Raw genomic sequence first — 27,695 nt, forward strand, 5'->3', positions numbered from 1 at the left:
GAGGGAAGGGACTGTTTATCTCATTTATACTATTCACAGAGCAGCCATTTTTCCTCGATGCTGGTTTTTTGCAAATGTTTCAAGTGCTGTAGGATTTCTCTCCTTAATATACCAGGCACTGTTCTAAGCCTGGAAACTTGGGCTTTGCTCCTTTGCAGTCCAGAAGGCAACCCCTCTCCTAGAGTTTGCACTTGGGGGCCTCAATACGCAGACCCCTGACAGTGTTAAGGGAGCGGCAGTCAAAGGCTCTCTTGGCGGGGCTGATCATGGACTCTCCAAGTTACTGTATGTTACATTAATGCTAAAGGCAGCTATGTTCGCTAAATTCAGGTTCTCAGACTATAATTTGCAAACTTCACTTCATTTAACCTTTACATTTGCCTGTGTGACAACTACTTGAGTTGTCTCAGTTTTTTAGAAGAGAAAATCAAAGTCTGATGTCATTTAAATTCAGGAGCCACAGATTTTGTCAGAGTGGAGCTTTCTGCTGCTCCCAGGCCCTCCTCTTCATCAGCTCTGAGCACTGGCCCTCAGCTGCACTGAGCACACGGTGCTGCCTTCATCCTAATCCTGCCTCTGAAGTCTGTCCTCCCTGCTCCCTGGAGGGCAGTCACCATCCCTGCCTTACTTTCCTGGAATCCACATTGCCAAGCACATTGTCACATATATATGTGGTGAACACACTTTTGGTGACAGAAGGAAGAGAATGGTATGAATTAGCCCTTGGTGTTAACATTTATGCCACTCTTATCCATAGACTATGTCTGAAAACATGAACTAGGACTCCTGTAAAGTCATGTAGAGGAATTCAAATCTAATGTCTTAACCCCATAAAGGGGAAATGGAGAGAGGCGAGGCTAGTTGTATTTTGGTGTATTACAAAGCGTGAAAATAGAGTAAAATATCAAATCTCTAAGTACTCTTATTAGAATTCAAAAAGAGATAGATTGAGTCTCAGATTTTTATTTCAACCTTGGGTCTCGTTTGGATGAATACATCCTATTGGATTGACACTCTGTCATTTTCCATGAGTGTGTTTTATTTCCAGTGTAATAAACAAAAGCACTGAAGCTGAGACATTATCTGTTGCCCATAAATGGAAGAGGAATTGAAAAAACATGGAAACCACATTGGCATAAGTAGAGAAATGACAATCCTGGCCTATTTAAGAATCTCATTTGCAGGCAGGTACTCAGAGCAGCTGGATACAGGCTCCCACAGCCAGACACCTGCATCACCAGGCTCACCGGGGCCTGCCACCCTCCTCACTGATGACACCCAGGATGATGTTCTCCAGCCCTGTCTGCACCCTGAGCTGTGACCAGCCCCAAACCATGGCCGGCCAAAGCAGGAGACCCTCACATTTCTGCACCTAAGGGGGAGAATCTTCCTTGTTTTCCTGCCTGAAGGACAAGAAGGTTTTCAGGTTCCCTCAGGACAAGCTAGATGACAGTTGGTTCCAAAATGCTCAGGCCGCCTCATTCTCCATGAGATGATCCAGCAGATCTTCAGTCTCTTCAGCCCAAAGAGCTGAAATTCCTACTAGGCTTGATCAACAGTGGGAAGACCTGGAGACCAGTTTGGTGCAGGAGATGGAGAGGAAAAGACCCTGCTCGGCGATGAGGACTCCAGCCAGACTTTGAAGTACTCCTTCCAAAGGACCAGGCTCGATCTGAAAAGAAAGTCCACAGCTGCTGTGACTGGGACACTATCAGACTGGAAGTTGTGAAAATCAGTGTGTGCTTTCCCTGTATGTTCAACCTCAGAGAGAACCCAGGAGTGGGAAAGGAGATTTGGACCCAGTCTTCCACAATGGAATCTTATCTACTTATAGGTGGCCTCAAGCGTGTCAATATTCACTGAGTTCAGAACTTTTTCTTTGCTTCAGTTGTTAACTGCATTGAGTCATCTCAGCAGATTGTTTTACAATAGTAAGAGGAAAGTATAGTTTTGAGTTTTTATTTGTAATATTTAGAATTTATTTCTCTATGATTATTGATTTACTTACAAAATTTATTCTTCATATTATTATGTGGTCCTTTGTGTCTTGTTCTGCTTTGCTTTTGGGTGCAAATGGTGTATTTTATTTTACTTTTAAATTTATTTTATTGAAGTATAGTTGATTTACAGTGTTGTGTTAATTTCTACTGAACAGCAACCTGATTCAGTTATATATATATATATACATACTTTTTCTTATTATTTTCCATTATGGTTTATCACAGGATATGGAATGTAGTTCCCTGTGCTATACAGTAGGACTTGTTGTTTATCCATTCTCTATATAATAGTTTGCATCCACTAATCCCAAACTCCCAATCCAACCCTCCGCCTCCATCTCTCCCCCTTGGCAACCACAAGTCTGTCTCTATGTCTTTGAGTCTGTTTCTGTTTTGTAGATAAGTTCATTTGTGTCATATTTTAGATTCTACATATAAGTGATACCATTATGGTGTTTGTCTTTCTCTTTCTGACTTACTTCACTGAGTATGATAATCTCTACTTCCATCCATGTTGCTGCAAATGGCATTATTTCATTGTTTTTCATGGCTGAGTAGTATTCAAATGGTGTGTTTTATTTTTCAATTTTTTAAAATTAATTTTTATTGGAGTATAGTTGCTTTACAATGTTGTGTTAGTTTCTACTGTACAGCAAAGTGAATCAGCTATACATATACTTATAACCCCTCTTTTTTGGATTTCCTTCCCATTTTAGGTTACCACAGAGCATCCAGGAGAGTCCCCTGTGCTATACAGTAGGTTCTCATTAGTTATCTATTTTATACATAGTATCAATAGTGTATGTATGTCAATCCCAACTCCCAATTCCTCCTACTTCCCCTCCCCCCTTGGTATCCATACATTTTCTCTATGTCTGTGTCTCTACTTCTGCTTTGCAAATAAGATCATCTTTACCGCAAATGGTGTGTTTTAAATGTTAGGTCTTCTCATACTCTTAAAGAGATAGGAAGTGTCCTTAAACCTTTAATCTGCCTTAAAATCCAAAAGGAATGTAAATAGTTTTGTTCATTTCATTAATTTTGAAAATATTTTGAAGTATCTCTGCTTCCAGTAATTTTCTTGTATTTGTGAATATATTGGTCAATAAAAGAAAGCTATTACTTTCTTAGTGGAGCATTCTGTCAGAGAAGACAGGCATTAAACAGTAAGAAATTAGGTAGGAACCCTTTTCAGGGCTGTGAAGGAGACGCATAAGGCACTATGACAGGTTATAGCAGTGGAGATTCAATTAAAGGAATGCTAATATGGTGACAGGGAGAATATAGGATACTGGGAGCATGTGGGATTGCATGGGTCAAAGAAAGCTTCCAGAAGAAGCAGTTGGTGAGCCGGCATCTCAAGGGACTGTAGGAGTTAGCCAGGTAATTGACTAATGGTCAATTTTGGACATATTATGTGGAAATATTCTAGGGTAGCAGGTACATATAAGTGCTTGGAGAGGAACAAGTGTTTGGAGATGTGATCCTGGGTAAAGACATGCATATGGAGGTCACAATCATAGAGATGACATTTGGAACTATTTGGGAGGTTGAGAGTGTATGTGCAGAGAGGATGAAGCGTGGGACTAGCATCGAATTTTGAGGAACACCAGTTCCCTAAGATGAGAGGGAGTAGTCAACAAAGGAAGGAGAGGAGGAGGAGCAGAAAAGCAGAGGATGGTGGTGACAGAGAGACCAGATGAGCGTCAGACTTTAAGATGGAGGTTGTGGTAACAAGTATCCGATGCTTCTGAAATGTCAGCTGAGGCTGCCTGACAGTGATCTCTGATCTCAGTAACATGTAGCTTATTATAAATCTTGGCTGAGCAGGAGAACAGGGAGGCTGAAGCCAAATTATAACAACTGGAGAAATGAGGTGCATGTGAAGTTAGGGACGGATATTGCAGAGAATGCTCAAGATGTTTGGGTGTGCACAGAATGACAGAAGCAAGATAATAACCTACAGGTGGTTGTAAGGCTAAGAAATGGGCATATTTAGGATGAAGAAGATGAAAATTAAGCATATTAATATTGATCAGAACTAGCCAGTAAAAAGGAAGATGTTGATACAGCAGAGAGAGGAGGTAACTGATAAAGCATAAGCATCTTATTGTACTAAGGCCTTCTCTACTTTGCATCAAGGGAATCTCTCCCAAAAGCTAAACCTTCTGGAATTCTCCCTCTGTTTGCTCTCACAAAGGTTTTGCACCCTGGTTCAGTGAACTGTGGTGAGGCTTGGGATGAGTAAGAGGTACTTTCTTTTATAAAGTGATATATGGTCTAAATGTGAGAATGGAAGTGGGAATGGAGATAGGCTAAATGTCCATCTCTCTTCTCAGGCCAATCAGTTCTATGCCAAGCATGTGTGTCAATGCTGATGATGTTAAAAATCTGCTTAATGAAATATTTAAATAAATTTGAACACTTTTTAAAAAATATTATCTTCTGAATAATTTTTAAAAATACAGCTGTTTGATACAGGAAAAGCAAAATTTTCCTTGTCATGTCAATAAGAACGTTTGGATAATTGGTAGCTAGGGTTTATTATTAGCACCATGAATTAGTAAACTCAGATAAACATTTTGTTTGATACTTATGACAATCACATATTGATTAAATCTTATATATGTCTAAACATTTATAATAATTTTAAACTTGTATAGAAATATATTGTACTACAGATCTTCAAACCAGTATATTACAAAGTATAAAATCAAAAAATGTTTAAACATTTAATGAATTTGGATTCAACAGTAAATCCTTTCTTTCCTTATTAGCCCCTGTCTGATAGATATTACACATCCACTTTTGGATTCAATTATATATCGGTTTACTACGAAACCAAGAAACCAGGCAAAATGACTTCCTGCCTTAATATTTGTCCCTGAGCAGATTAAATTTTAAAAAAATCTTTTTCCTGGCATATTCAAAGATAATAAGAAAATAAAAGAAAAACAGTTCAGAACCTGGAACCAAGTAGGTTCTCTTCTTCATTAACAAGTTGACAGGAAAACTCAGGAATTAAAGAAAAATATTTTGATTCTCAAGATACTGAAGTTCACTGACTTTCACTGGTACTTGAAGTTAAGCAAATTGGCTAATTTCACTGCCCCCTTTCTGACTGGTTACTAATTAAAGGAATGGTTGATGCAAATATTTACACCAAGCCATGATTAGGGAACAATTGGTAAAATGGTTTAAAAAAAAAATCCAAACTTTTTTCAAGTAATAAATTACAATAAAAATTATTTTAGATATTTATTTGGGATTATCCCTTGGGAGGAACCAGACAAAGTGTATTCTTTCTTGTAGCCTCATTTTACTTCTTGCTCTTTCCTTTCTCTCATCATTACTCCCTGTCAGGTATGATTTGAACTTGAACTATTTAGACACAATCTAACTAGTGTATTATATGAGCTAAATGACTGATGCCGTGCATCTTAGTTCAGGCTGCTCTAAAAAGGTACCAGAGACTGGGTGGCTTATAAATGGCAGAGTTTTATTTGTCAAAGTCTGTCACCTGGAAGTCTGAGATCAGCATGCCAGCAAGGTTGAGTTCTGGTGAGAGCCCTCTTCTGGGTTGCACACTGCCAGCTTCTCTTTGTATCCTCACATGGTGGAGAGCAAAGAGAGGAAGCAAACTGTCTTGTGAGTCTCATGAAGGCATTAATCCCATTCATGAGGGTTCACCCTCATAACCTCATCTACTCCTAATAACCTCCTAAATATCCCACCTCGTAATACCATCACATTGAGGGGTAGGGTTTCCATATATGAATTTTGGATACACACACACATTCAGTCTGTAAAGCGGTGATAAGAAGATCTGAAGGTATTGTGTTTATGGCAAGGATTCATTAGAATGTATTTCATCTTGACATTTATTTGAGGATAAAGAACACCTTCCTTGATGCTGCCCTTGCTTTTTATGGCACATTAAACCTGTACTGATTATTAATTAAATGTTACAATGCTACTGTGAACATGATTACCAAGGACCTGCCAGACAAATTCCACAGACTTTCAGTCTTTATCAAAAATGACGATGACAGCAACTACAAATTCCTTAGCCCTTATAAGGGACTCACTTAATCTTTCCAACATAGTTGAAACTGAGTTGTTAATATTCTAATATTCTCGTTTCCAAGAGTCACCTGCTAAGAGTTTATGTGAATAAAACAATCTAATAAGTAAATGGTAAGTCCAGGTTTCACAACCTAGTAAGTCATATTCCAAATTCCACCTCCCTATCCACATCTTAGACATCTGTGCAAACTGCATGTATTGAACCATCACTTATTTTCTGGAAAGCCCTATACTTTTCTCATAACATATTGATATTCCTTTGTCGTCTCATACTTCGCTGTTACGAATTCTCTATATTTTCATAAGTTTATTGTCCACCTACAAATTTGTAGATGCGTTGACCAAGTTACAAAGTATCCTATAAAGCAGAAACTAACACACCATTGTAAAGCAATTATACTTCAATAAAGATGTAAAAAAAAAAAACCAAAGTATCCTGATTATTTTACATAATAAGCAAAATGAAATTATCAACTGGTAATTATTTCTGATAGCCTTAAATGTGGTCAACAAAATTAATAATTCTAATTATTTTAAAATAATCATATTTAGCACAGGGAACTCTACTCAATATTCTGTAATAACCTATATAAGAATCTGAAAAAGAATGAATATATGTACATGTATAACTGAATCACTTTGCTCTACACCTGAAACTAACACTACATTGTAAATCAACTATAATAAAAAATTTTTAAAAATCATATTTAATTGTCCAAGGATGATTCCTATAGATTGTTCAGTTAAGTCTCACCATAAATTTATGAGCTGCGTGCTAGACAAGACCCTTGAGAGTTGTGACCCCTGCAACAGGTTGGATTACAAACATCTCAAGGAGTCCTCTGTAGACAACACCAAAGCTCTAGTGGATTCAGGCAACAAATACTTAACGCCCCCAACTTACATGAATATGGGAAATGATTGGAAGAATATAAGACGATGTATACTAACGGGTAAAATGTGAGGGATGGAGCAGAGCATCCCCACGGCCATCAGCAGCGAGATCAGGAGTCCAGAAATTCAGCACTTCACCTGCACCACCGTGAAAGGGAGCTCAGGTCCTCCACTAGGCAAAGCCCACAAAGCTGTCTTCGCTGCGCCCCAGCGGCCGGGAGGGGGCGCCCGAACTCGCCCCAACGGACCGACGGGCACCGCCCACCCAGCGGGACCCGCTTCCGGGTCCAGCTCCGCGAAGTCGGGCGCAGCGCCCACGGGAAGAACCCGCGCGTCGCTGTCTGCAGGAGCCCCGGCCCAGGAAAGGCGCCGCCGGGGCCTAGGGAGCGCGTGGGGCCGCGAGAGGAGAGAGGAAACTTCCTTTTCGGGCCTGACTGCGGAGGGGAGCTTTGCCGCGGCTTCGCACAGTCTTTCATTTTCTGCACCTGCCTCTGCGTCCATCCTTCCCTTCCTGGTAGGAGCTTTTAGCCAGACCGGTTGACGCCGGTGCCCATTTACGCAGGGATTGACGGCTTGAAATCAGAGCATGTCGTGGTATGTGTTCAGATTAAGACACTTTTCTAGGGAGAAAGGAAATCGGGGAAAGGGGAAACGCATCTACAGTCTGGAAGGGAAGCCACTAGATATTGGGACCCTCCAGTGGGAAGACTTGGGGACAAGGCTGAGACTTAAAGGAGCCCCGTGGGAAAGGGAAAATGTGAAATTAATTAACCTTTAATGTAAATGGTTAATTTCTCGTACAATGTTTATGTTGTTGAAAAAATATTTTTAAATTTAAAAGTATTAAACTCACACTGTCTAATATTTTATTTATGCCAAAAGAAGACTTTATTATAAGTTCCTGGCTTCAATGGAAGCAAAATCATTAGTAATATTTTCAGAATTACTTCTTTGCTTATCTCATTTCAATTGAGAGAAGGCCATATTTGGCAATCTCTTATGACCCAGTAACTGTCTTTAATAATTAAAGTTACAAAATCTTTTGGTCCTCTCATTTGTTTTACTTGGGTTTTTTTTTTGTTTGTTTCTTTTTTGTTTTTTGGCTGCATTGGGTCTTCTTGCTGTGCACAGGCTTTCTCTAGTTGCAGCGAGCTGGCTTCTCATTGTGGTGGCTTCTTTTGTTGGCAGAGCACGGGCTAGGCGCACAGGCTTCAGTAATTGCAGCATGCAGGCTCAGTAGTTGCCACACACGGGCCCTAAATCTAGCAGGCTTCAGTAGTTGTGGCGCGTGGGCTCAGTATGGCGGCACGCAGGCTCTAGGGCTCACAGGCTTCAGTAGTTGTGGTGCATGCACAGACTTAGTTGTTCCGTGGCATGTGGGATCTTCCCGGACCAGGGATCAAACCCATGTGTCCTGCATTGGCAGGCGGATTCTTAACCACTGCACCACCAGGGAAGTCCCCTCTCATTTGTTTTAAGCAAGGGTCTTCTATTAAACATTCAGCTTTGTTATAGTCACGGTTTTTCATTGTAGAATTTTATTAACTTCTTCAGAATGTCATCTCATATGGATACGTTGCATAAAACTTTGTAATCAGTATCAAGATGCTTTTAATTTCAGCATAGTGTAGATTTAAACTTAATATAACATTTTCTACTTAATACATAACTTCTGTGCCAATGCACTGATTGCATTTTGTTTTGATGCCCACTAGAGATCCATAGCTTTTTTTTTTTTTTTAATTAATTTATTTATTTATTTATGGCTGTGTTGCATCTTCGTTTCTGTGCGAGGGCTTTCTCTAGTTGTGGCAAGCGGGGGCCACTCTTCATCGCGGTGCGCGCGCCGTGCCTCTCACTATCTCGGCCTCTCTTGTTGCGGAGCACAGGCCGAGACGCGCAGGCTCAGTAATTGTGGCTCACGGGCCCAGTTGCTCCGCGGCATGTGGGATCTTCCCAGATCCCACGGGCTCGAACCCGTGTCCCCTGCATTGGCAGGCAGATTCTCAACCACTGCGCCACCAGGGAAGCCCCATAGATATTTTTAATCGAGTGTTTGGTACAGCCATTAGGATATTTCATTTGCTAGTAGAATTTAAAAATTTGTGTGTATGCTTTGTACAATGCTAAAAAAGATAATGCTATTTTAATTCACAGAGGTAGAATTTTTGCATAACCAAGTTATGAGATGAGCAAGGCACAAATGTGGCATAATCATCTTTTCGGTGAGCATGAAATAATAATGGTTTTTACACCTTGTGTACACCCGTCACAGTAACAACTATCATAACTATGTGTATATATCTCTGATTATATAATGTACTCAGTTATGATAACAGTTATGAGTTGTATTCTCATTACATAGAGCATATAACATAAGATGGTACGTTCAATGGAGTATAGTATTCTCATTATCCCTATTTTAAAGCTGAGAAAAACTGTACAATAGGAAAAAGGAAACAGTTGCTCTAAATCATGCAGAAGTTTGAAGGAAGACTAAGGAGATGCCCGGCTAACAAATGTACTGGTCACCTGAGAAGACAAGAGTAACCCACAAGAGAAAATGGAGGAAAACTGTAGTTTTCAAACAGTTTTACTGGCACAACTATCTTAAGCTTATTACATTTATCACTTTTATTAACAACCCTGAGGACCAATAATATCCCTAACATTGTGCAGGATACTGGGTGGGAATAAGAGGTGTAGAAGTGCTCCTGCCCTGGGGAGTCAATCACAAGCATTTAAGTGACTCTCAGTTACAAGGCCTTGGGTGAGTATGTGCACAGGGAAGGGTGGGCAGAGGGGTTGAAAGTAAAGGGTAAGACCTTGATCTTGAAAAGTACAGGAGCATAGGAAATTATTAGAGTAATAAAAGCTGAAATGTCTTATATGAAACGTAGAAACCATGGTAGGATTTTGGGGGGTCAGTTTTAATTAATTAACTCTGGCTCATTACAGTAGGGTTTGGAGCCCCATGTTCAAATCTCAGCCAAACCTCAGTCCATGGTGGTAAATAAATGATGTGCTGGGATTAGATGAGATGCTTTGACACGTTGCAAATAGTCAAATATCAAGGTTCTAGCTTATATCTACATATTGACATTTGATTTATTACGTTTGATTTATAAAATATGAGTGGCATCCATGTAAATATCTTAATAGGCAAGGGAGACAGAGGAATGTAGGCTGGATTTAAAGGTAATATTTACAGAGATAAATAACCTGAAAAGGTGCATGGAGGAAAGAGTTTTCACAATAATTAAAGGCCTTCCCACTCTTTCTTGGGGTCACTTTCAACCTTTAGCTTTTAGAATTAACAGGCAAATTCTTCAGGGAAGTGTCTTAAAGAACTGGTAGAACAGCAAGTATGTCAGAAAACACCAGTAAATTTGTTAAAATATTTTTAACACATCATGGGATAAAGTGAAAAGTCATCCACCTTCTTTTTCAATTAAAATAAACTCCTGGTTCAAGGATTTTAAATGGGTTAAATAAGAAAAGAAATTCAGATTAAAAAAACAACTGGATGCATAACAAATAAAATATCAGTAAAATAAATAGGCATGTTAATGATTAATAAATCATATAAGTAGAATTTATCTAATAATTCAAGGATGATTACAGCATAGCTATTAATATAATTCAGTAGGTGGAAGAAGTCTTGTGTTCAGAATGCAGAGCTTTACCAAGTTCATGGATGAAAAACCTCAGTGGTGTAAAACTTTGATTGCACTCAGACTGGTTGTGAGAGAGGAGCTGAGAATGATGTCATGTACTTTAACCTGAGAACCTGGAAATACAGAGTTGCCATTAACTGATTAGAGAACAATGAGAAAGGACGGGTTCTTGTTATTGTTTTTATTTATTTATTTTTTAAGGAGAGTTGATTTTGAATAACATAAATGTGAGATGATTACTAGATACCAGCTGTCAAATAGGCAGTTGGGTATGTGATTCCAGAATTTATCTTTGGAAGACGTGAGTATCACAATTGTTTTTCAATCCCTGAAACTAGACTAGATCGGGACTTATTTCATGAGTTTAAACTGGAAAGAATTCTGGGCACAGAACACAGGAAAGGCACCAACTTTTGTGTCACAAATGAAACTCAGAATGGGCAGCCAGTGAGACGGGAGGAGCACAATGTGAGTGTGGCTTCTGGGATCCAGTTGAGGGCATGACAGACTATGTGTCTTCTACTTTTATAACACAAAGTTTGTATAAAAAATGAATAATGAATTTCTTTAAAAAGGTAAAAAAGTGACAATGCAAGAGCAGTAGGTGCGTTGTGTATGGATAGGAAATTCATGGGGACTTCCCTGGTGGCGCAGTGGTTAAGAATCCACCTGCCAGTGCAGGGGACACAGGTTCGAGCCCTGGTTCGGGAAGATCCCACATGCCACCGAGCAACTAAGCCCATGTGCCACAACTACTGAGCCTGTGCTCTAGAGCCCGCAAGCCACAACTACCGAGCCCATGTGCCACAACTACTGAAGCCCGCGCACCAGAGCCCATGCTCTGCAACAAGAGAAGCCACTGCAAGGAGAAGCCCACGCACTGCGACAAAGAGTAGCCCCCGCTCGCCACAACTAGAGAAAGCCCACGCACAGCAACAAAGACCCAACACAGCCAAAAATAAATAAATAAATAAATAAAATTTTTTTTTAAAAAAAGGAAATTCACAGAGGAAACTTGAATTTCCAGTGGACACTGTCACCTATTCTAGTGTGCTGGTCTTGAAGCTAAAACCTCAGCCCCACAGCTATTCTTCTCAACTCTGCTCTGTGACGCTGGGGCTCCAGTTCCTTTGACTGCATTTCTGCTTTACCAGCAGATTTTTTTCTTCTAAAGTTCTTCCATACAAGTTGCAAGAGATGGACTAGAAGGCTGGAGGGAATTTTTCTCTTTTCCTGACTAGACTGTGACTGATAACAGCGACCATCAATTAGGAAAAGGACAACTAATGGTTGCTACTAGACGCTATCTGTCACCTATCAGGTTGGCAAAAACTAAAAAGAATAATAAGATTGTGTTTTGGATAATGTGTGGGAGCACATATAAACTTATATGCTCTTGAATATGGATCAAATATTATAAAAAATATAGCCATTTTATCATGGAGAATTGGCGGTATGTATTTGCAATGTGTATGTATTTTGACCAATAAAATTGACTGATGGCACCTTCTTCAGAGAAAGACTCTTACTTGGGTATAAGACACCTGCATGACACTTGTAGAAGTCTCTCCTCTGAAAGCACTAAATCCTGGGAAGGACCGGCTCTAGGATGTGACATTGCCAGCAATTATGGACCTGGGACTTTATGGAAAAGAGACTAAGATTAAACCTGGGAGAGCCCAGGATTGGAGAGCAAAACTTTACATTTCATAACTCCTGCTTTTTTCTTCCTGCCTCTGCATTGCTGCTGAAAGACCAAAAAACAAAACCAGTTCAGAAGCTATTTTTTATCTTTCTCATACTAAAAAAGCAACAAACAGTATTAATGAAAAATATATGTGACTATCTGCATTGATATGAGATCTCTCTTGTTTCCATTTTACTCACTTTTAAGGTAGATCAAAGTATCCTCTACTGATCGTTCTTTCTCAAAGAAGTTTTACTTATTCCCAGGAAATCTTTTAGAAGTATAATACACAGAAAATGCAAGTACCTTCAGCATACAGCACAAGGAAATTTCACACACTGAATACACTGTGAAACTAGCACCCAAGTTAAAAGTAATAGATTTTGCCCAGGACGTAGCACGTTTCTTATGTTGCCTTCCAGTTGCTACCTCAGAGCAGCTCTCCTTCTCCTCCCCGAGGGTAGCCACTCTGTGACTCTAACAGTCCTGCTTATTTCTGACAGGCACACTTTTATGCCTCTTGTGTATATTTACTCATTGAATCCTGAGAATAATCCTATGAAAAAATACTACTATTGTCCCCATATTAAAGATGAGGAAACTAGGGAGCTTAGTGTTTGTGTTATTTGTCAAGGTCAAGCTGCTATTAATAGCAGAGCTGGGATCCAGTGCCATGAACCCTGGCTCCTTCTCACAGAGGTTTTGGATATCCTAGAACTCTCCTTTCACTTGTGCTCTCTTCCTGTGGCTTTCACTCTAACAGAAGCCTTGAAGCTGGAAACGTGCACAGAACCAGAGCAGCTGTGTGGCTGGTCAGTGAGTTGGAGGGACTGAAGGTATGTATAAGGGAAGAATGGTTCAGTAAAGCAGGACTGGGGAGAAGGCGGGAGGAAGGTGCCAGGATCGGCAGTCAACACCGTATGTCACCAGCTTCCCTCGAGGAGATGACTCCTTCCCACAGGTATTTGCACTGACCACTCTTTCCTGACTGGGTATAAATCAGTTACACCTATGACATCAGGACTAACGATTCTCCATAATTTCCAGGACTTCCCTCAATTCCATGGAATTCCACCTTTTGACAAGCATTTCCTGAAAGTGGTAGGACTGTTTCAAAGGACAAAATGAACAAATACTATTCGGAGATAGATTCGTACAGAAAAAATAAGGATTTAGGTTCTCAGAATAAAAAAAAACAACTCAAGTTTTCTTTCATAAGAATTGAAAAAATAAAAATGCAAATTTAGTAAAATAGGTGAATATATTTTCCAAATTTTAATACAGTGTACACATAAAAATATCTTTTACATTAAAATATAAATAAGATACAACAATAAATATATAAATATAAATATAAGTAAGTAAACAATAAATAAATAAATAACATCAGGGCAGTCACATCTTAGGGACTGATGCCCTTAGGCCTTAATAATTTTAACATATACTTGCGTATTATTACTGACAAAGTATCAGCTGAATTAGTTCAATAAATTCTGTGATTAAAGTTGAAATAAGAGCCTTCTGAAATGACCAAACATATATGTGCAAGGGTGATATGGCATCTTAGTCAATGAGAAACATTTCAAGGTGACCCCAGGTCTCCATCCATAATTCTTATCCTTTCTTGCAAGGTGGTTGATGAAGACAAGGATCTCATGATTTCCACTCTGACAATTTCCCAGGCACAGTCACTGTATTTCTTCTCTTTCAGGTAGAGATGGATTCCCTGGAAGTACCTCTTCACGGCCAGTGTAGGGCCCGTCACTCCCAGGGCAGATTCTTCCTCTCCCATCACCTGCACCAAGCAGGCGTCCAGGTCCTCCAGCTGCTGATGGAGTCCAGTGCGGACTTTGTCCAGGAGGGAGGTGTCCCAGGTGGCAGAGGAGCGCTCTGTGTGGAAGAGGCGGAAGATCTGCTGGAGCATCTCGTGGAGGACAGAGGTGGCCTGGGCCTTTGGGAGCTGGCTGCCATCCACCGTGTCCTGGGGGAAACCGAAGTCTTTTCTATCCTTCAGACAGAAGTGAGGGGGGATTCTCCTCATCTGGCCCAGAAGCATGAAGTTCTTCCTGCTAATCCGCACGTGGTTCTGAGACAGGTCGCAGCCCAGTGATCCACCAGGGCCGTAGCTGAACATCACCAGGGCGGTCAGTAGAGAGAGCACGAAGGCCATGGGGCAAATGAGGCTGCAGCTGGCCTGGCTGAGACGGGCGTCTGGGGAAACCTTTCGGGTAGGTTCTCTGATGACATTCTTTCTAAGCAAGGCCATTAAATAGGGAACACAGTAATTTTCATTTTCTAAACACTTCTATACACTTTTACTTCCTTTTTTGGGTTTCATTTATGTATTCTCAGTGTGGTCTAAGAAGATGTTATCAATCTAAACTATTAATTTTGCACTTTTCCCAATAATTTCAGATGTGCCCCTCCAAATGGATATTTATTAATCAAATGAGAAATGTCTTTGTGTTAAAGTCAGAAATGCTACAGGTATGTAAGTACATTCTCTCTCTCTCTCTCTCCTTGTCATGCATAAATATTGCTTTTCTCTGTTCCAGGAACAAATTTTTAGCCATGACCTTAGTCTCCATTTTTACTGCCTTACTTTATATAGAAAGGCAGGCTTCCTCAGCCCTATGGTTTCTGTACTTTTTTAGGGATTTACTAGACTACCTCTGGCAATTAAGCTCTTTGAAGCCAAAGAGGGGTTTCACAGCAGAGGCTGATGATTATAAGTGAATGAGCTTTTTAATGTTTCTCTTCCTTCACATTCATACGGGTCCATGTGGTTATGCTTCAGGGGACCACAAGGTCAGTACTAGTACCCTTTCTTTCTACCATTTTCTTACTGGAGACCTATAGTCCTCCACAGGCTGGGCCAATACCCCCACCAGGAATACTGGTTCTTTTCAGAGAATATGGGTGTGGAGATCCTAATTCCAAGAGAATTGTATTTTCCCAGCAACACCTCACTCACAAGGGAGAGATCACATATAGTCACACCCTCTCCTCTAGAGTGACAGAGTCCCCTTCCTAACCTGGACTCCCTGCCTGAGGGCAGGCTCACCACATCCAGAGGACTGTAAAATCTCTTTGCTGTGGAGGGGCTTGTTTATTGTTGGGAAAATAATTCATCTTCCAGGACCCTCACCCTTGCCCCTGGAGTGTTTGTGTGAAGGACCCTAGTCCTCAGTGGTGACCTCCTCCCCTCCTGACCCGTGTCCTCAGGTATCAGAAGTGTCAGCAGCCCTCAGATGCTGAGAGCAAAAGTGTGTTTTCTCTGAGGAGGTGGAGGAATCATCCAATTCTAATCATTTCACCCTGAGTAGACACATAATTTTTATTTTACCAAATACAAATTTTATTATTCAACTCTTTTACTAAAACTAGTGAACACTTGCTACACTTAAAGTTTCTGAGCTGGGGGCAGAGAATTCAGTGATGGTGTTGTTTCTCATTAAAGCTTATGTCACAGAAACCAGTGAGGTTCAGTTGTTCATTCAGCCAGTTGATGCCACTGGGCTTCTCCCTTCCTCTGTCTCCCTCTGAGAATGCAGGGCAGTGAGGCCCAGGCTATTATATCAGGGACAAATAGCCTTGTTTCCTCTACTTGTGTGCGATTCTACATTTAAAGTTTTAAAGTTTTTTATAAATTATATTCACTTAGTGACTTATTGGGCAAAATTTGTCTTGCTGCTCCTAATTAGTTCTCATTCATGGTGAGGTAAGAGCAATACAGGGAAGTAAAAAAGGCAGAGGGGCTGCGGTCTCTATCATTTTCAATGCTTTAAATTTTTTGTTTCTCATTGCTACTTTCTTATAAAGTAAAATTCCACAATTATTTTGTGGGTGAAAAGAAAACTAATGTAAGGTGAAAGTCACGAATGTGAAAGAAGGGAAGTGATTTTCCACAGACACAGTGACATATTCTAAGTTAGCAAAATTTAATACAACATAGTTGGGGAAGGGTAAAAGCCAATATGAATAACAGAAAGGCTGGAAAATGGCTGCTTCTGCCAGAAACACAAAGAAGACCAAGTCTTGGGTTAACTGACTGCCTTCAGCTTTGCAAGACCAGGCACCTGATTTTTCTTTCATTTAATCAATATGTGATTATTTTTGAAGAAAGAGGGAAGAAGTCACACCGATCAGCTCACAAGCAACTGGCAACCAGAACCCAATGGCTAGAACACTAACCCTCTGTGGCAGGATCGTGGAGATCAGCCTTGCTGAGCATCTGTCTAGTTGATGAATCCACTCAGGCAATAAGAAGAGTGCTTTGAGAACACTAGATTAAACGGAAGGGAATTAGATGATGCCAAATGATACTGATCTTAATCTGGATAATAGTAATCGTCATATTAAAAAGTAGCAACTGGGGACTTCCCTGATGGTCCAGTGGGTAAGACTCCGAGCTTCCAATGCAGGGGGCCCAGGTTCGATCCCTGACTGGGGAAGTAGATCCCACATGCATGCCACAACTAAGAGTCCACATACCACAGCTAAAGATCCTGCATGCCTCAACAAAGATCCCGCATGTTGCAACTAAGACCCAGTGCAGCCAAAATAAGTAAATAAATATTAAAAAAGAGAGACAGACAGAGTCTTTGCTGAGAGATGTAGGGAATATGTTGGAAAAAAAAAAGTAACAACTGAATTTTATTGCTTGCTTATAAGTAACTAGCCACTTTCTAAGTTCTATTAACTTGGTCCTCTCAGTAACCCTATTTCGATCACACTCACTTATACAGCTGGAGACAAATATCGATCTGGACGGATGAACTATTCCAAACATACCATAGATACAAGGGCAAACCTTAGTGAGGGGCTTTTCTATGATTTGTCTGAAAGGGCCCATTAAAGAAAGTGAAGGGTGGAAAAGAACATGATATTTAGGAACCAACTAAATCAGCAGAGGGAGGAGAGTGAGATGACAAAGGACCCTTAATTCCACTTCAGATGCCAAAGGATTGCTGTCTCTTGTTTTGGAGGGCTACACAGGGTGTGGTCTGTCAACTGAGCTGACTTTAAGTTCTAAGCAAAAATAGGCAAAATCCCTATTAAACAGTTAGAAAGGAGTGGATTTTTCTGCCAATTGAAGGAACAAGTCTAAGATTTTATGAGTGATTTCTTCAACGAAATACAGTCAATAACTTTATTAATCCAACAACAGCAGACCTCTGGAATCTATGTATTTTTAACTCTTGAGTTTTCTTCTGAGTTTAAGAACAAAGTAAAAGCACCTAACGATTTCTAGCCATATGAGCTCTGACGTTTCTTCTTCAGGATTACAACTAAAAAGTCACTCGCCATCCGGTTCTACAAGAATGAAGTCACTAGTCACTGTAGTCCCTGACCACAGCACGCCCTGTTAGGAGTTCAGGGTGGAGATGAGGAACGAGGCATGCCGTGCTCTGGGAAAACTGACAGAACAGGCCAGTAGGTCGTCAAATAATTTCCCAAGAAAATTTAATAAACGCAATTTCTTGCATGTTCTCTGTATGTAAAAAGCCCTAAAATCATTAACAGAGACATCTGTTCCTCATGACTAGCAGCAAGCTTCTAACAAGATGTGTTCTTGATTACATGTACCTACCTCACCAAAATCACCAGTATATACTGACCTCCCCCTTACGTCCTTGGGGCAGTTCGTCAGAGCTGACTGAAAGGCTGTCCTCCAGGTTATGGTCCTCAGTAAGTCCTCCCCAAAATATGAACTCTCAGCTCTCGTGTTGTGGTTTGTTTGCAGTCGACAAGGACCTCACTGATTTCCCAGGAGAGCTCCTCAGGTCAGCCTGCTGTGCTCATTCTCAATGAAGACACCTCCATTTCTCACCTACAGTCCAGACTGGACATCCGTTTGTCTACTGATAGAGTCCAAATAAGAACCTCTACTCTTTATTGTTCCAACTATTGGTTAAGATGTGGGTACCGAAGAGGCCTTATGTATGACCAAGACGGAAGAGCATACGTGCTTCCTAGACAGAAGCAGTGAAGGTTTTTAAAGGGCTCCTTAGCAGGGAGAGTCTGGCTTGAACTCCAGAGTCATCCTCATGGCCTTGTACAGTTGTCTTTATTTAAATTTCTAGCCTCAGCCCATTAAAACATCATAAGATAATACTGAAGACTTGAAATAAAACTATTATTTAAAAAATCATTTGTTAATAAAATGATATTTTTAGCAGTAATATAGGAATGGTTTCTGCTTGTTTTAGGACCCTAATCCTTAGGAAGGTTTCCAAACCTCTAAATGTACTTTAAATGTCCTTCTGACTTTAAAATACCTACTCAGTGCTGTATGCACCAACTGGAAAGAACAGAAAGATGATTGATCCATCATTGTCCTCTTTCCAAATTGCCTAAATTAAATAAATGAATTTCCACTTAGCTCTTTGTTGCTTTTGGAAATTGTGACCTTCCAGTGTGCATGTTACTGATACCTGCCCTGCTGGAAAGGCTCTACCCCAGTTGTTGCTAAATATATTAAAATCCCTGCCTGTGTCCCTTCTATTCAAGCATGTTTTATTTTGTTTGTCTTTCAAAGGGGCAAAGACATCATGATGGAATGTACGAAATTTCTTGGATTGCATTGTCCCCAGGAATATCCTTCCCTGCTCTGTGATAACTTGCTGGGTCCTAAGGACGAAACAAGTTTGCAGCTGGCACTGAGGTAACCCTCGTCCCTTCCAAGACTCTGCAGGCTGCTGTGGTATCAGTGCTGGGGACACTGCTAGTGGCCACGTCCTTCTGGGAGAACTCTGTGCTATCGCACGCACCTCAATCTTTTCTTCTCTGAAAAGGAATGTTCTGGAGAAACACTTGCCTCAGTGCAGCTCATCTGTGTCCTTCCTTGTCCTGAGGACCTGCCGCTGTTCCAGTGAATGCTTTCAACATCTCTGTTCTCCTTCCAAGTTCTCAAGCTGCTGCTGCCTTTCAACTCCATGTTTCCTGCACTTTGGGCTTTTTGAACGAATAAGAGTCCTGAAACAGGTGAGTTCCTCCTAGTGCAGTCAGCACGTGGAAGTGCGCAAAGAGAGGCACAGGTGAGCTCCTGGATTCTCCACCATTGTTCATTGTTGGGCAGGGTGCCATGTATTCGCTGTGTTTCTCTGGGAGCCTGGACAGTCTGGACCTGCAGTGCTTGGCAGGCGGAGAGGGTGGAGCCATATGAGAGTTTCTGACAAACCTAGAACTTTCACTCAGCTTCTGCTTTCCATTGGTGGCTTTGTAGTCTTAAGGGGAAATTGACAGCCAGAAACCCTAATGGAGAAGGAAACAGCTGTATGAATGGGCAGTACAGCTTAATGCAGAGTGAATGGGGAAAGTACACTATGGATTTGTACACTGGGAGGAACTGAATGCTTGTGATATTTTAGTGAAAGAATGGGATCCAGGAAAACAGAGAGGAAGGGGAATTTTGCCATGTATCAGAATCAGCAGATAGATATATGGAATTTTATATATATAGTATACCTTATATTATATATTCATAAGTATGTAGCATAGATATATATTATTATATTATTATGCATAAAATTACATACAACTGATGAAACAGTTTTTCCCAATTCTGTTTTTTAGGCTGTCAGTGTTTTGCAGTCAGTGACAGAGAGAGGGAGAGGAGAATTCATTATTCCCATTTAGGTCTATATGAAAAAATAAGAAGATAGGCACTACCTGTTTAGCCTTCACTCAGTGGATGATATTCTGCTAAAGGCTCTTTAGTGTTCCAGTTTGTCTAATACCACAGCAACTCTAGGAATATTTTCATTTGCTTTATATTTGAGGAAACTGAGCCTCAGGGAAGTTAAGTGATTCTCCAGGATCACACATATGTCCTGGCAGAATCTACATGCAATGCAGAATCCTATCTCACACATAAGTAATTATTTAAATTTCATCCTGTTTAATTCTCAAACCCTTGGTTTCCTTCTTCAGTGCTTCCTGAAGATCGTTGTTCCCTGGCTGACTCCTAACTGCACTGGCTACTCCATCTCTGTGTCCTTGGCAGCCTCTCCTTCTCTTTCTCAGTCTTAAAAGTTGAAGGTCCTCATAAGGTTTAGGTCCTCTTCTCATTCTACATCCTACTCATAAGTAATGACATCCTTACCATATCTTGATTTTCAAATATGCAACAAACACAAATTAATATCTCCATGATGTACATTGTTGTAGATTCTAGATCTGCATATGCATCCACCAATAGGAAATCTGTCTTTAGATGTTTGTAGAGCACTTTATAGAATACATCTGCCTTTCCCCTTCTTGAAAAGCCTCATTCCAGATGCTAGTGAGAGAATCCCGTTTCCTTTATCTCTCATTGTAACAGGAAACTTAATTGAACTAATTTTAGCATGATTACTGTTTTTATATCTCTTTCTTTTCCAAACAGAACTCTCCTAAAAGAGAGGTTTGGCATTTGCTTTTTTCACCTCTTTATTCGCAGAACTATTATATATCTGATATAGAAAATGAAGTTGTAAAATATAACCTACTGAAACAAATGAATGATGAGTAGAATTCATCATACAGGACTTCCCTGGTGGCGCAGTGGTTAAGAATCTGCCTGCCAATGCAGGGGACACGGGTTTGATCCCTGGTCCAGGAAGATCCCACATGCCGTGGAGCAATTAAGCCCATGTGCCACAAATACTGAGCCTGAGTTCTGCAGCCCGCAAGTCTCAACTACTGAGCCTGCGAACCACAACTACTGAAGCCCGTGCACCCTAGAACCCGCACACTGCAATTACGGAGCCCACTCGCCACAACTACTGAAGCCTGCGTGCCAAGAGCCCGTGCTCCGCAACAAGAGAAGCCACTGCAATGAGAAGCCCGTGCACTGCAGCAAAGAGTAGCCCCCGCTCGCCGTAACTAGAGAAAGCCCGTGCCTACCAACAAAGGCCCAACACAGCAAAAAAAAAAAAAAAAAAAAAAAAAAGAATTCATCATCCATTTTTCAGTATGCTTTGAGAATTTAAGCTATTTCTTTTTATAAGAATAAACAAATCCAAGCTGTCATCTGGGGAAGAGTTTCATAAACAAGAAAATAATTTGAAAAAAGATAAAGGTAAGCATATTTTATTATATTTGAATACATTATAAAGTTCAATGTGATATTATACAAGCAAAAGTATTTTAAATACCATACATAGTTTGACTGAGATAAAGTAGAAGAATAAAATAGGTGAATACATTAGAGCCTTTCACACTTTAATCACTGTTATTTTGAACTCCTGGTCTGATAATTCCTAAATTTCTACTGTATCTGAGTCTGTTTCTGATATTTGCTCTATCACTTCAAACTGTGTTTTTCACTTTTTAGTATGGTAAGTTTCTTTAAAAGTTGAACTTGATGTACAGAATAAAAGGAACTGAGGTAAATTGACCATTAGATGAGGATTTACATTTATCTTTCTAAGAGGTTGGCTGTGTTTACTTCTAGTCCTGGGCTCTGTTTCTGCCCTCTTTATTTTCCGTATCAGCTAAGCTGGCTTATCCTTCAGGATTGGTCTTCTTCTTTTTTTTTTTTAATTAATTAATTTATTTCTTTATGTTTGGCTGCCTTGGGTCTTTGTTGCTGCGCGTGGGCTTTCTTTAGTTGCGGTGAGCGGGGGCTACTCTTCTTTGCGGTGCGAGGGCTTCTCATTGCGGTGGCTTCTCTTGTTGCGGAGAACAGGCTCTAGGTGCACAGGCTTCAGTAATTGTGGCACGCAGGCTCTAGAGCGGAGGCTCAGTAGTTGTGGCACACGGGCTTAGTTGCTCCGCAGCATGTGGGATCTTCCCGGACCAGGGCTCGAACTGTGTGCCCTACAGTGGCAGGTGGATTCTTAACCACTGCATCACCAGGGAAGTCCGGGATTGGTTTTCTTGAAAATAGATTTATTAGACCTGTTTGGCAAATAACCACCATAGGAGACAGGTCTGCATCTTGTTCACCATTGTATCATTAGCACAGAGTTCATAACAATTACTCCAAATAATTATTAACAGAGTATTCTTAGATTTTCCATCAGACCTCCCATCAGAAGCTTCTCTTCACCTTGCATCAGAACCTTATATTGAAGTAATTAATAACCATCATTAGATGATTCAGTAGATTTCTACTGAGCCTCTTGGTTCATCATTCTCCATCTCACAATGAAGATGTAGGGCAGTGAAAATGTAGGGCATAGGATGCTAGATAAAATTAGCCTTCTTTGCTTTCCTGGTGTCAGAGTCTTTGTAATGTTATACGTTCTTTTTCAGTTCATATTTTTCTGGACAAGGGTTGTCTTGCTACTACTGAATTACTTTCTGTTTCATTTTGAGTTTAGTAGCTTAATAGGAAAGTAAAAACGGAAACATAAAGGGCCTGTACCATGATTTTCCATAATGTTCAATACATCACCGATTTCCTTCTCCATTCAACTTTCTTGGAAAGCGTCATTGCATTTGATGCACTGAAGTAAAATGAAAACAGATACAAACCTGACTATGATGAGAGTGAAAGAAGTAAAGGGACTCCCCTGGTAAAACAATGACAATGGGAGTTCTTCTCTTGTCACTCTTCCACCTACTCCAGTATGGTTTCTGCTGATTAATTCCACCAAATCAGCTCTCAGTAAGGTCAGTTCCATCTGTTTCCCATGTAGTGGATGATTTCAATCTACAGAGCAGCTTACTGACAATCAATATAATGTTAATCAAAATGATGATAAATTATCCTTGTGAATAATTAAATATGTCATGTTTTAAAGTAAATAAAATATTAAACATGATTATGAGTTACAGTACATCAAATCCATGAAATCTCTTCTGAGGCAAAAATGTTTCAGAAAGGGAAAACCATGCAGAGAGTAAAATGATCCACCTTCTACTCTAGGTCCCAGCCTTGCGTAGGACCTCCTTTCTTTCCTCCAATTCAGATGGCAAATATCTCAAACCTGTTTTCTGTGTATATTGTCATTAACTTCTCTTACTCATCCTTCCACCTTCTCTTCACCTTCTGCTGATTAAGTCTACCAAACAAGCTCTCACTAAGTGGCCAATGCCATCTCTTTTCCCAATGTAGGGAGCGTTTTCCATCTACGTTTTCATGAATGCTTTGGGTCTTCTAAGCAGTTTCAGTCTTTTCAAACACGGTCTTCTCACCATTCTCTCTCGTCCTGTTAACATATGGCCATTCCATGTCTGCTTCCTTTGTGGTGTTCCCTCCCTTTTAAGGTTAAGGTCATAGGACTCAATTTTAAGTCCTTTTCTCATTCTATACTCTCCTCGCATTTGATCACTTCTTCAGTTCCATGCTTTACACTTCATGGGATTGCTTGTAAATTGCCATCTCCAGTATCCAATGGACATTTGCACTGAAGTGTCTACTAGTTAGCTATAGGTAATATCTACTACTTTTATTTTTGTATCCTCACATGGCTTGATCCACCTTCTACTGGGGGAATTCCATTTTTCTCCCCACTCATTGTAGCATTCAACCTAACTGATATTCATTTCTACTACAAATCAGGACTATTTTAAAAATAAGTAATAAAATTTAATTGAATTATGAATTAATTATTGTTTTTAGGTTACTCTCCTTAAAAAAAAAAATCAAAGTTATAAAAAGCAAGATTGGATTAGTTATGTTCACGTCTGTGTCCTGAGGGCAACACAGAACCTGGCTAGAGGAAGTCTATTTTTATTTCTAATGTGAGAATCGTAATGATGGTCAAGGAATTGTAGCACATTTTTTAATCATTTTGCACATTCAGGCTTGATGTTTCTTTTTTAAAGAATAAACAAATGAAGTTTTCTATAGTAAGAATTTAATGAACAAAGAAAACTCATAAACTGAGTTAATACAAAGTATATATTTTTTCTCTTAACCACAGTGTATACATGCACATAATATTATGTAAATAAAAATAATTTAAATCTTTATAAATATTGAAATAAATATTAAAATAGATAAATAAATAAGTAGATAAGTAAGTAGATAGATCAGCATAGGCATCTATGAGGGACTAGTGCCTGTAGAGTAGAACATCATGTTGCTTAATATTCCTGAAAACACTTGACAAATTAATTCAATTCAGGGTGTGATGAGAGCAGAAATGAGAGTCTTTGACATGGCAGCACAGGTGTAAGTGTGGTCTTGTTAGGCAGTGAGAATCATTTCCGTGTTGAAGCAGGTGTGTGTCATTCCTTCCTCCTGAGTCTTTCTTGCAAGTTTGTTGATGAAGAGAAGGATCTCATGACTTCTGCTCTGACAATCTCCCAGGCACAAGGGCTGTATTTCTTCTCTTGCAGATAGACAGTGATTCTGTGGAAGTATTTCCTCACAGCCAGGATGGAGTCCTCCTTCAGCAGGGGAGTCCCTTCCAGCCCCGCCTCCTGCATCACACAGGCTTGCAGGTCAGTGAGCTGCTGATAAAGTGCAGTGCAGAACTTGTCCAGGAGGGTCTCATCCCAAGCGGCAGCCGAGCCCTCCGTGCTGAAGAGCCGGAAGGTCTGCTGGATCGTCTCATGGACGACAGCGATGGCTTGAGCCTTCTGGAACTGGTTGCCTCCAAACGCCTCCTGGGGGAATCCAAAGTCATTTCTGTCCTTCAGGCAGGAGAAGGGGGAGATTCTCCTCATTTGTTGCAGGAGCATCAGGGCCCTGGTGTTAGCCAGGCTGTGGGTCTGAGGCAGGTCGCAGCCCAGAGAGCAGGTGGAGTTGCAGCTGAGCAGCAGCAGGGCCAGGAGTAAGGACAAGGTTGGGGCCATCGGGGACCTTGTAGATGCTGCTGGCCTGGCTGAGGTGGGGACTCTGTGAACCCTTCTCTCTAGGTTCTCTGAAGACCTTCCTTCAGGCCTGGCTCTTAAATAGGGACATATTCATTTCCATTTTCTGAATATTTCTTGTTACTTTCTACTTCTGTTTTTGCTTTTCATTTTGCACTCTCCAAATGGGTTAGGGCAGTGTTTCACAAATATTTTTTTCCATTATTGCCTCTGCCCCTGCCCACAGAGCCTTCTTAGATAGTTTTTCCTAATTGCCCCCCCAACATGAAATTTTGATAACACATATGTCCTGTGTATGTATTTATGTACTTCATGGATATCTCTACTCTGTACGTATAAAAAGTGCAAATCTTACTCTTTGTATTCACTGCAGGGTTAAGAATGACAAAAAGTTTTAAAGCTATTGAATTTTTAAAAAATTTTTATTGGAGTAGAGTTGGTTTAAAGTGTTGTGTTAGTTTCAGGTGTACAGCAAAGTGAATCAGTTATACATATACATATATCCACTCTTTTTTAGATTCTTTTCCCATATAGGTCATTATAGAGTATTGAGTAGAGTTCCCTGTGCTACAAAGTAGATCCTTATTATTTATCTATTTTGTATATAGTAGTGTGTATATGTCAATTCCAATCTCCCAGTTTATCCCTCCCCCCCTTACCCCCTGGTAACCATAAGTTTGTTTTCTACATCTGTCACTCTGTTTCTGTTTTGTAGATAAGTTCATTTGTACCCTTTTTTTAGATTCCACATATAAGCGATATCATATGATATTTGTCTTTCTCTGTCTGACTTACTTCACTTGGTATGACCATCTCTAGGTCCATCCATGTTGCTGCAAATGGCATTATTTCGTTCTTTTTTATGGCTAAATAATATTCCATTATATATATGTACTACATCTTCTTTATCCATTCCTCTGTCAATGGTCATTGAGGTTGCTTCCATGTCCTGGCTATTGTAAATAGTGCTGCAATGAACATTGGGGTGCATGTATCTTTTCTTCCCTTTTTTCTCTATTTTTTTATTACTTTTTATTGGAGTATAGTTGCTTTACCTTGTTGTGTTAGTTTCTGCTGTACAGCAAAGTGAATCAGTTATACGTATACATATATCCTCTCTTTTTTGGGTATCCTTCCCATTTAGGTCACCACAGATCACTGAGTAGAGCTCCCTGTGCTATGCAGTAGGTTCTCATTAGTTATCTATTTTATACATAGTAGTGTATATATATCCATCCCAATCTCCCAATTCATCCTACCCCACTTTTCCCCCCTTGGTATCCATAAGTTTGTTCTCTACATCTGTGTCTCTATTTCTACTTTGCAAATAAGTTCGTCTGTACCATTTTTCTAGATCCACATATGAGCGATACTATACAATATTTGTTTTTTTCTTTCTGACTTCACTCTGTATGACAGTCTCTAGGTCCATCCACATCTCTGCCAATGGCACAATTTTGTTCCTTTTTATGGCTAATATTCCACTGTATATATGTACCACATCTTATTTATCCATTCATCTGTTGATGGACATTTAGGTTGCTTCCAGTTCCTGGCTATTGTAGATAGTGCTGCTATGAACATTGGGTGCATGTGTCTTTTTGAATTATGGTTTTCTTCAGGTATATGCCCAGGAGTGGGATTGCTGGGTCATATGGTAGTTCTATTTTTAGGGTTTTTTAAAATTATTTATTTATTTGGCTGAGCCAGGTCTTAGTTGCAGCGTGTGGGATCTTTAGTTGCAGCATGCGAGATCTTTTTGTTGCGGCATGCAGGCTCTTAGTTGTGGCATGCAGGATCTAGTTCCCTGACCAGGGATTGAACCTGGGCTGCCTGCATTGGGAGCGCGGAGTCTTAACTGCTGGACCACCAGGGAAGTTCCTATTTTTAGTTTTTTAAGGAACCTCCATACTGTTCTCCATAGTGGCTGTATCAATTTACATTCCCACCAACAGTGCAAGAGGGTTCCCTTTTCTCCACACCCTCTCCAGCATTTATTGTAGGTTTTTTGATGATGGCCATTCTGACCAGTGTGAAGTGATACTTCATTGTAGTTTTGATTTGCATTTCTCTAATAATTAGTGATGCTGAGCATCATGTGCTCTTTGGCCATCTGCATATCGTCTTTGGAGAAATGTCTATTTAGATATTCTGCCCATTTTTTTAAAGCTTTTTTAAAATATAAATTTATTTAATTAATTATTTTTTGGCTGTGTTGGGTCTTTGTTGCTGTGCGCTGGCTTTCTCTAGTTGCAGTGAGCGGGGGCTATTCTTCATTGTGGTGTGCGGTCTTCTCGTTGCAGTGGTTTCTCTTGTTGTGGAGCATGGGATCTAGGCACACAGGCTTCCGTAGTTGTGGCACGCAGGCTCAGTAGTTGTGGCTCATGGGCTTAGTTGCTCCACGACATGTGGGATCTTCCCGGACCAGGGATTGAACCCGTGTCCCCTGAATTGGCAGGCAGATTCTTAGCCACTGCGCCACCAGGGAAGTTCCTTCCACCCATTTTTTGATTGGGTTGTTTGTTTTTTGATATTGAGCTGCATGAGCTGTTTGTATATTTTGGAGATTAATCCCTTGTCAGTTGCCTCGTTCACAAA

At 40.3% G+C, this 27,695-nt stretch overlaps 3 protein-coding genes across 3 annotated transcripts in view; 1 reads left to right on the plus strand and 2 right to left on the minus strand.

The window, feature by feature from the left end:
* Positions 1-27,695, plus strand: part of LOC309664758 (uncharacterized protein) — a gene marked incomplete at its 5' end in the record, with an annotated part of 83,587 nt that overhangs the window by 12,505 nt on the left and 43,387 nt on the right. Inside the window, one exon of the mRNA XM_082470528.1 lies at positions 1,185-8,707. Within this exon, the coding sequence (XP_082326654.1) occupies positions 1,185-1,376 (192 nt within the window). The 3' untranslated portion in view covers positions 1,377-8,707. Of the gene's footprint in view, positions 1-1,184 lie in introns of the transcript that reaches the window.
* Positions 13,302-17,780, minus strand: LOC309664745 (interferon omega-1-like). The gene has a single exon (XM_082470515.1). It carries the CDS (start codon positions 14,608-14,610, stop codon positions 13,927-13,929), a length of 684 nt encoding a protein of 227 aa, XP_082326641.1. The 5' UTR covers positions 14,611-17,780; the 3' UTR covers positions 13,302-13,926.
* LOC309664751 (interferon alpha-1-like) overlaps positions 21,405-27,695 on the minus strand; it is a 109,159-nt gene continuing 102,868 nt past the window's right edge. Inside the window, exon 3 of the mRNA XM_082470525.1 lies at positions 21,405-25,759. Coding sequence (XP_082326651.1) covers positions 24,510-25,079 — 570 coding nt within the window. The 5' untranslated portion in view covers positions 25,080-25,759 and the 3' untranslated portion in view covers positions 21,405-24,509. The remainder of the gene's footprint in view (positions 25,760-27,695) is intronic.

Source organism: Balaenoptera physalus (assembly GCF_965194825.1).
Source record: "Balaenoptera physalus genome assembly, chromosome: 7".
NCBI classification, from domain to species: domain Eukaryota; kingdom Metazoa; phylum Chordata; class Mammalia; order Artiodactyla; family Balaenopteridae; genus Balaenoptera; species Balaenoptera physalus.

What these genes read in the sequence shown, in the direction of transcription:
- LOC309664745 (XM_082470515.1), bottom strand. Translation starts at nt 14,610, where the DNA reads ATGGCCTTGCTTAGAAAGAATGTCATCAGAGAACCTACCCGAAAGGTT.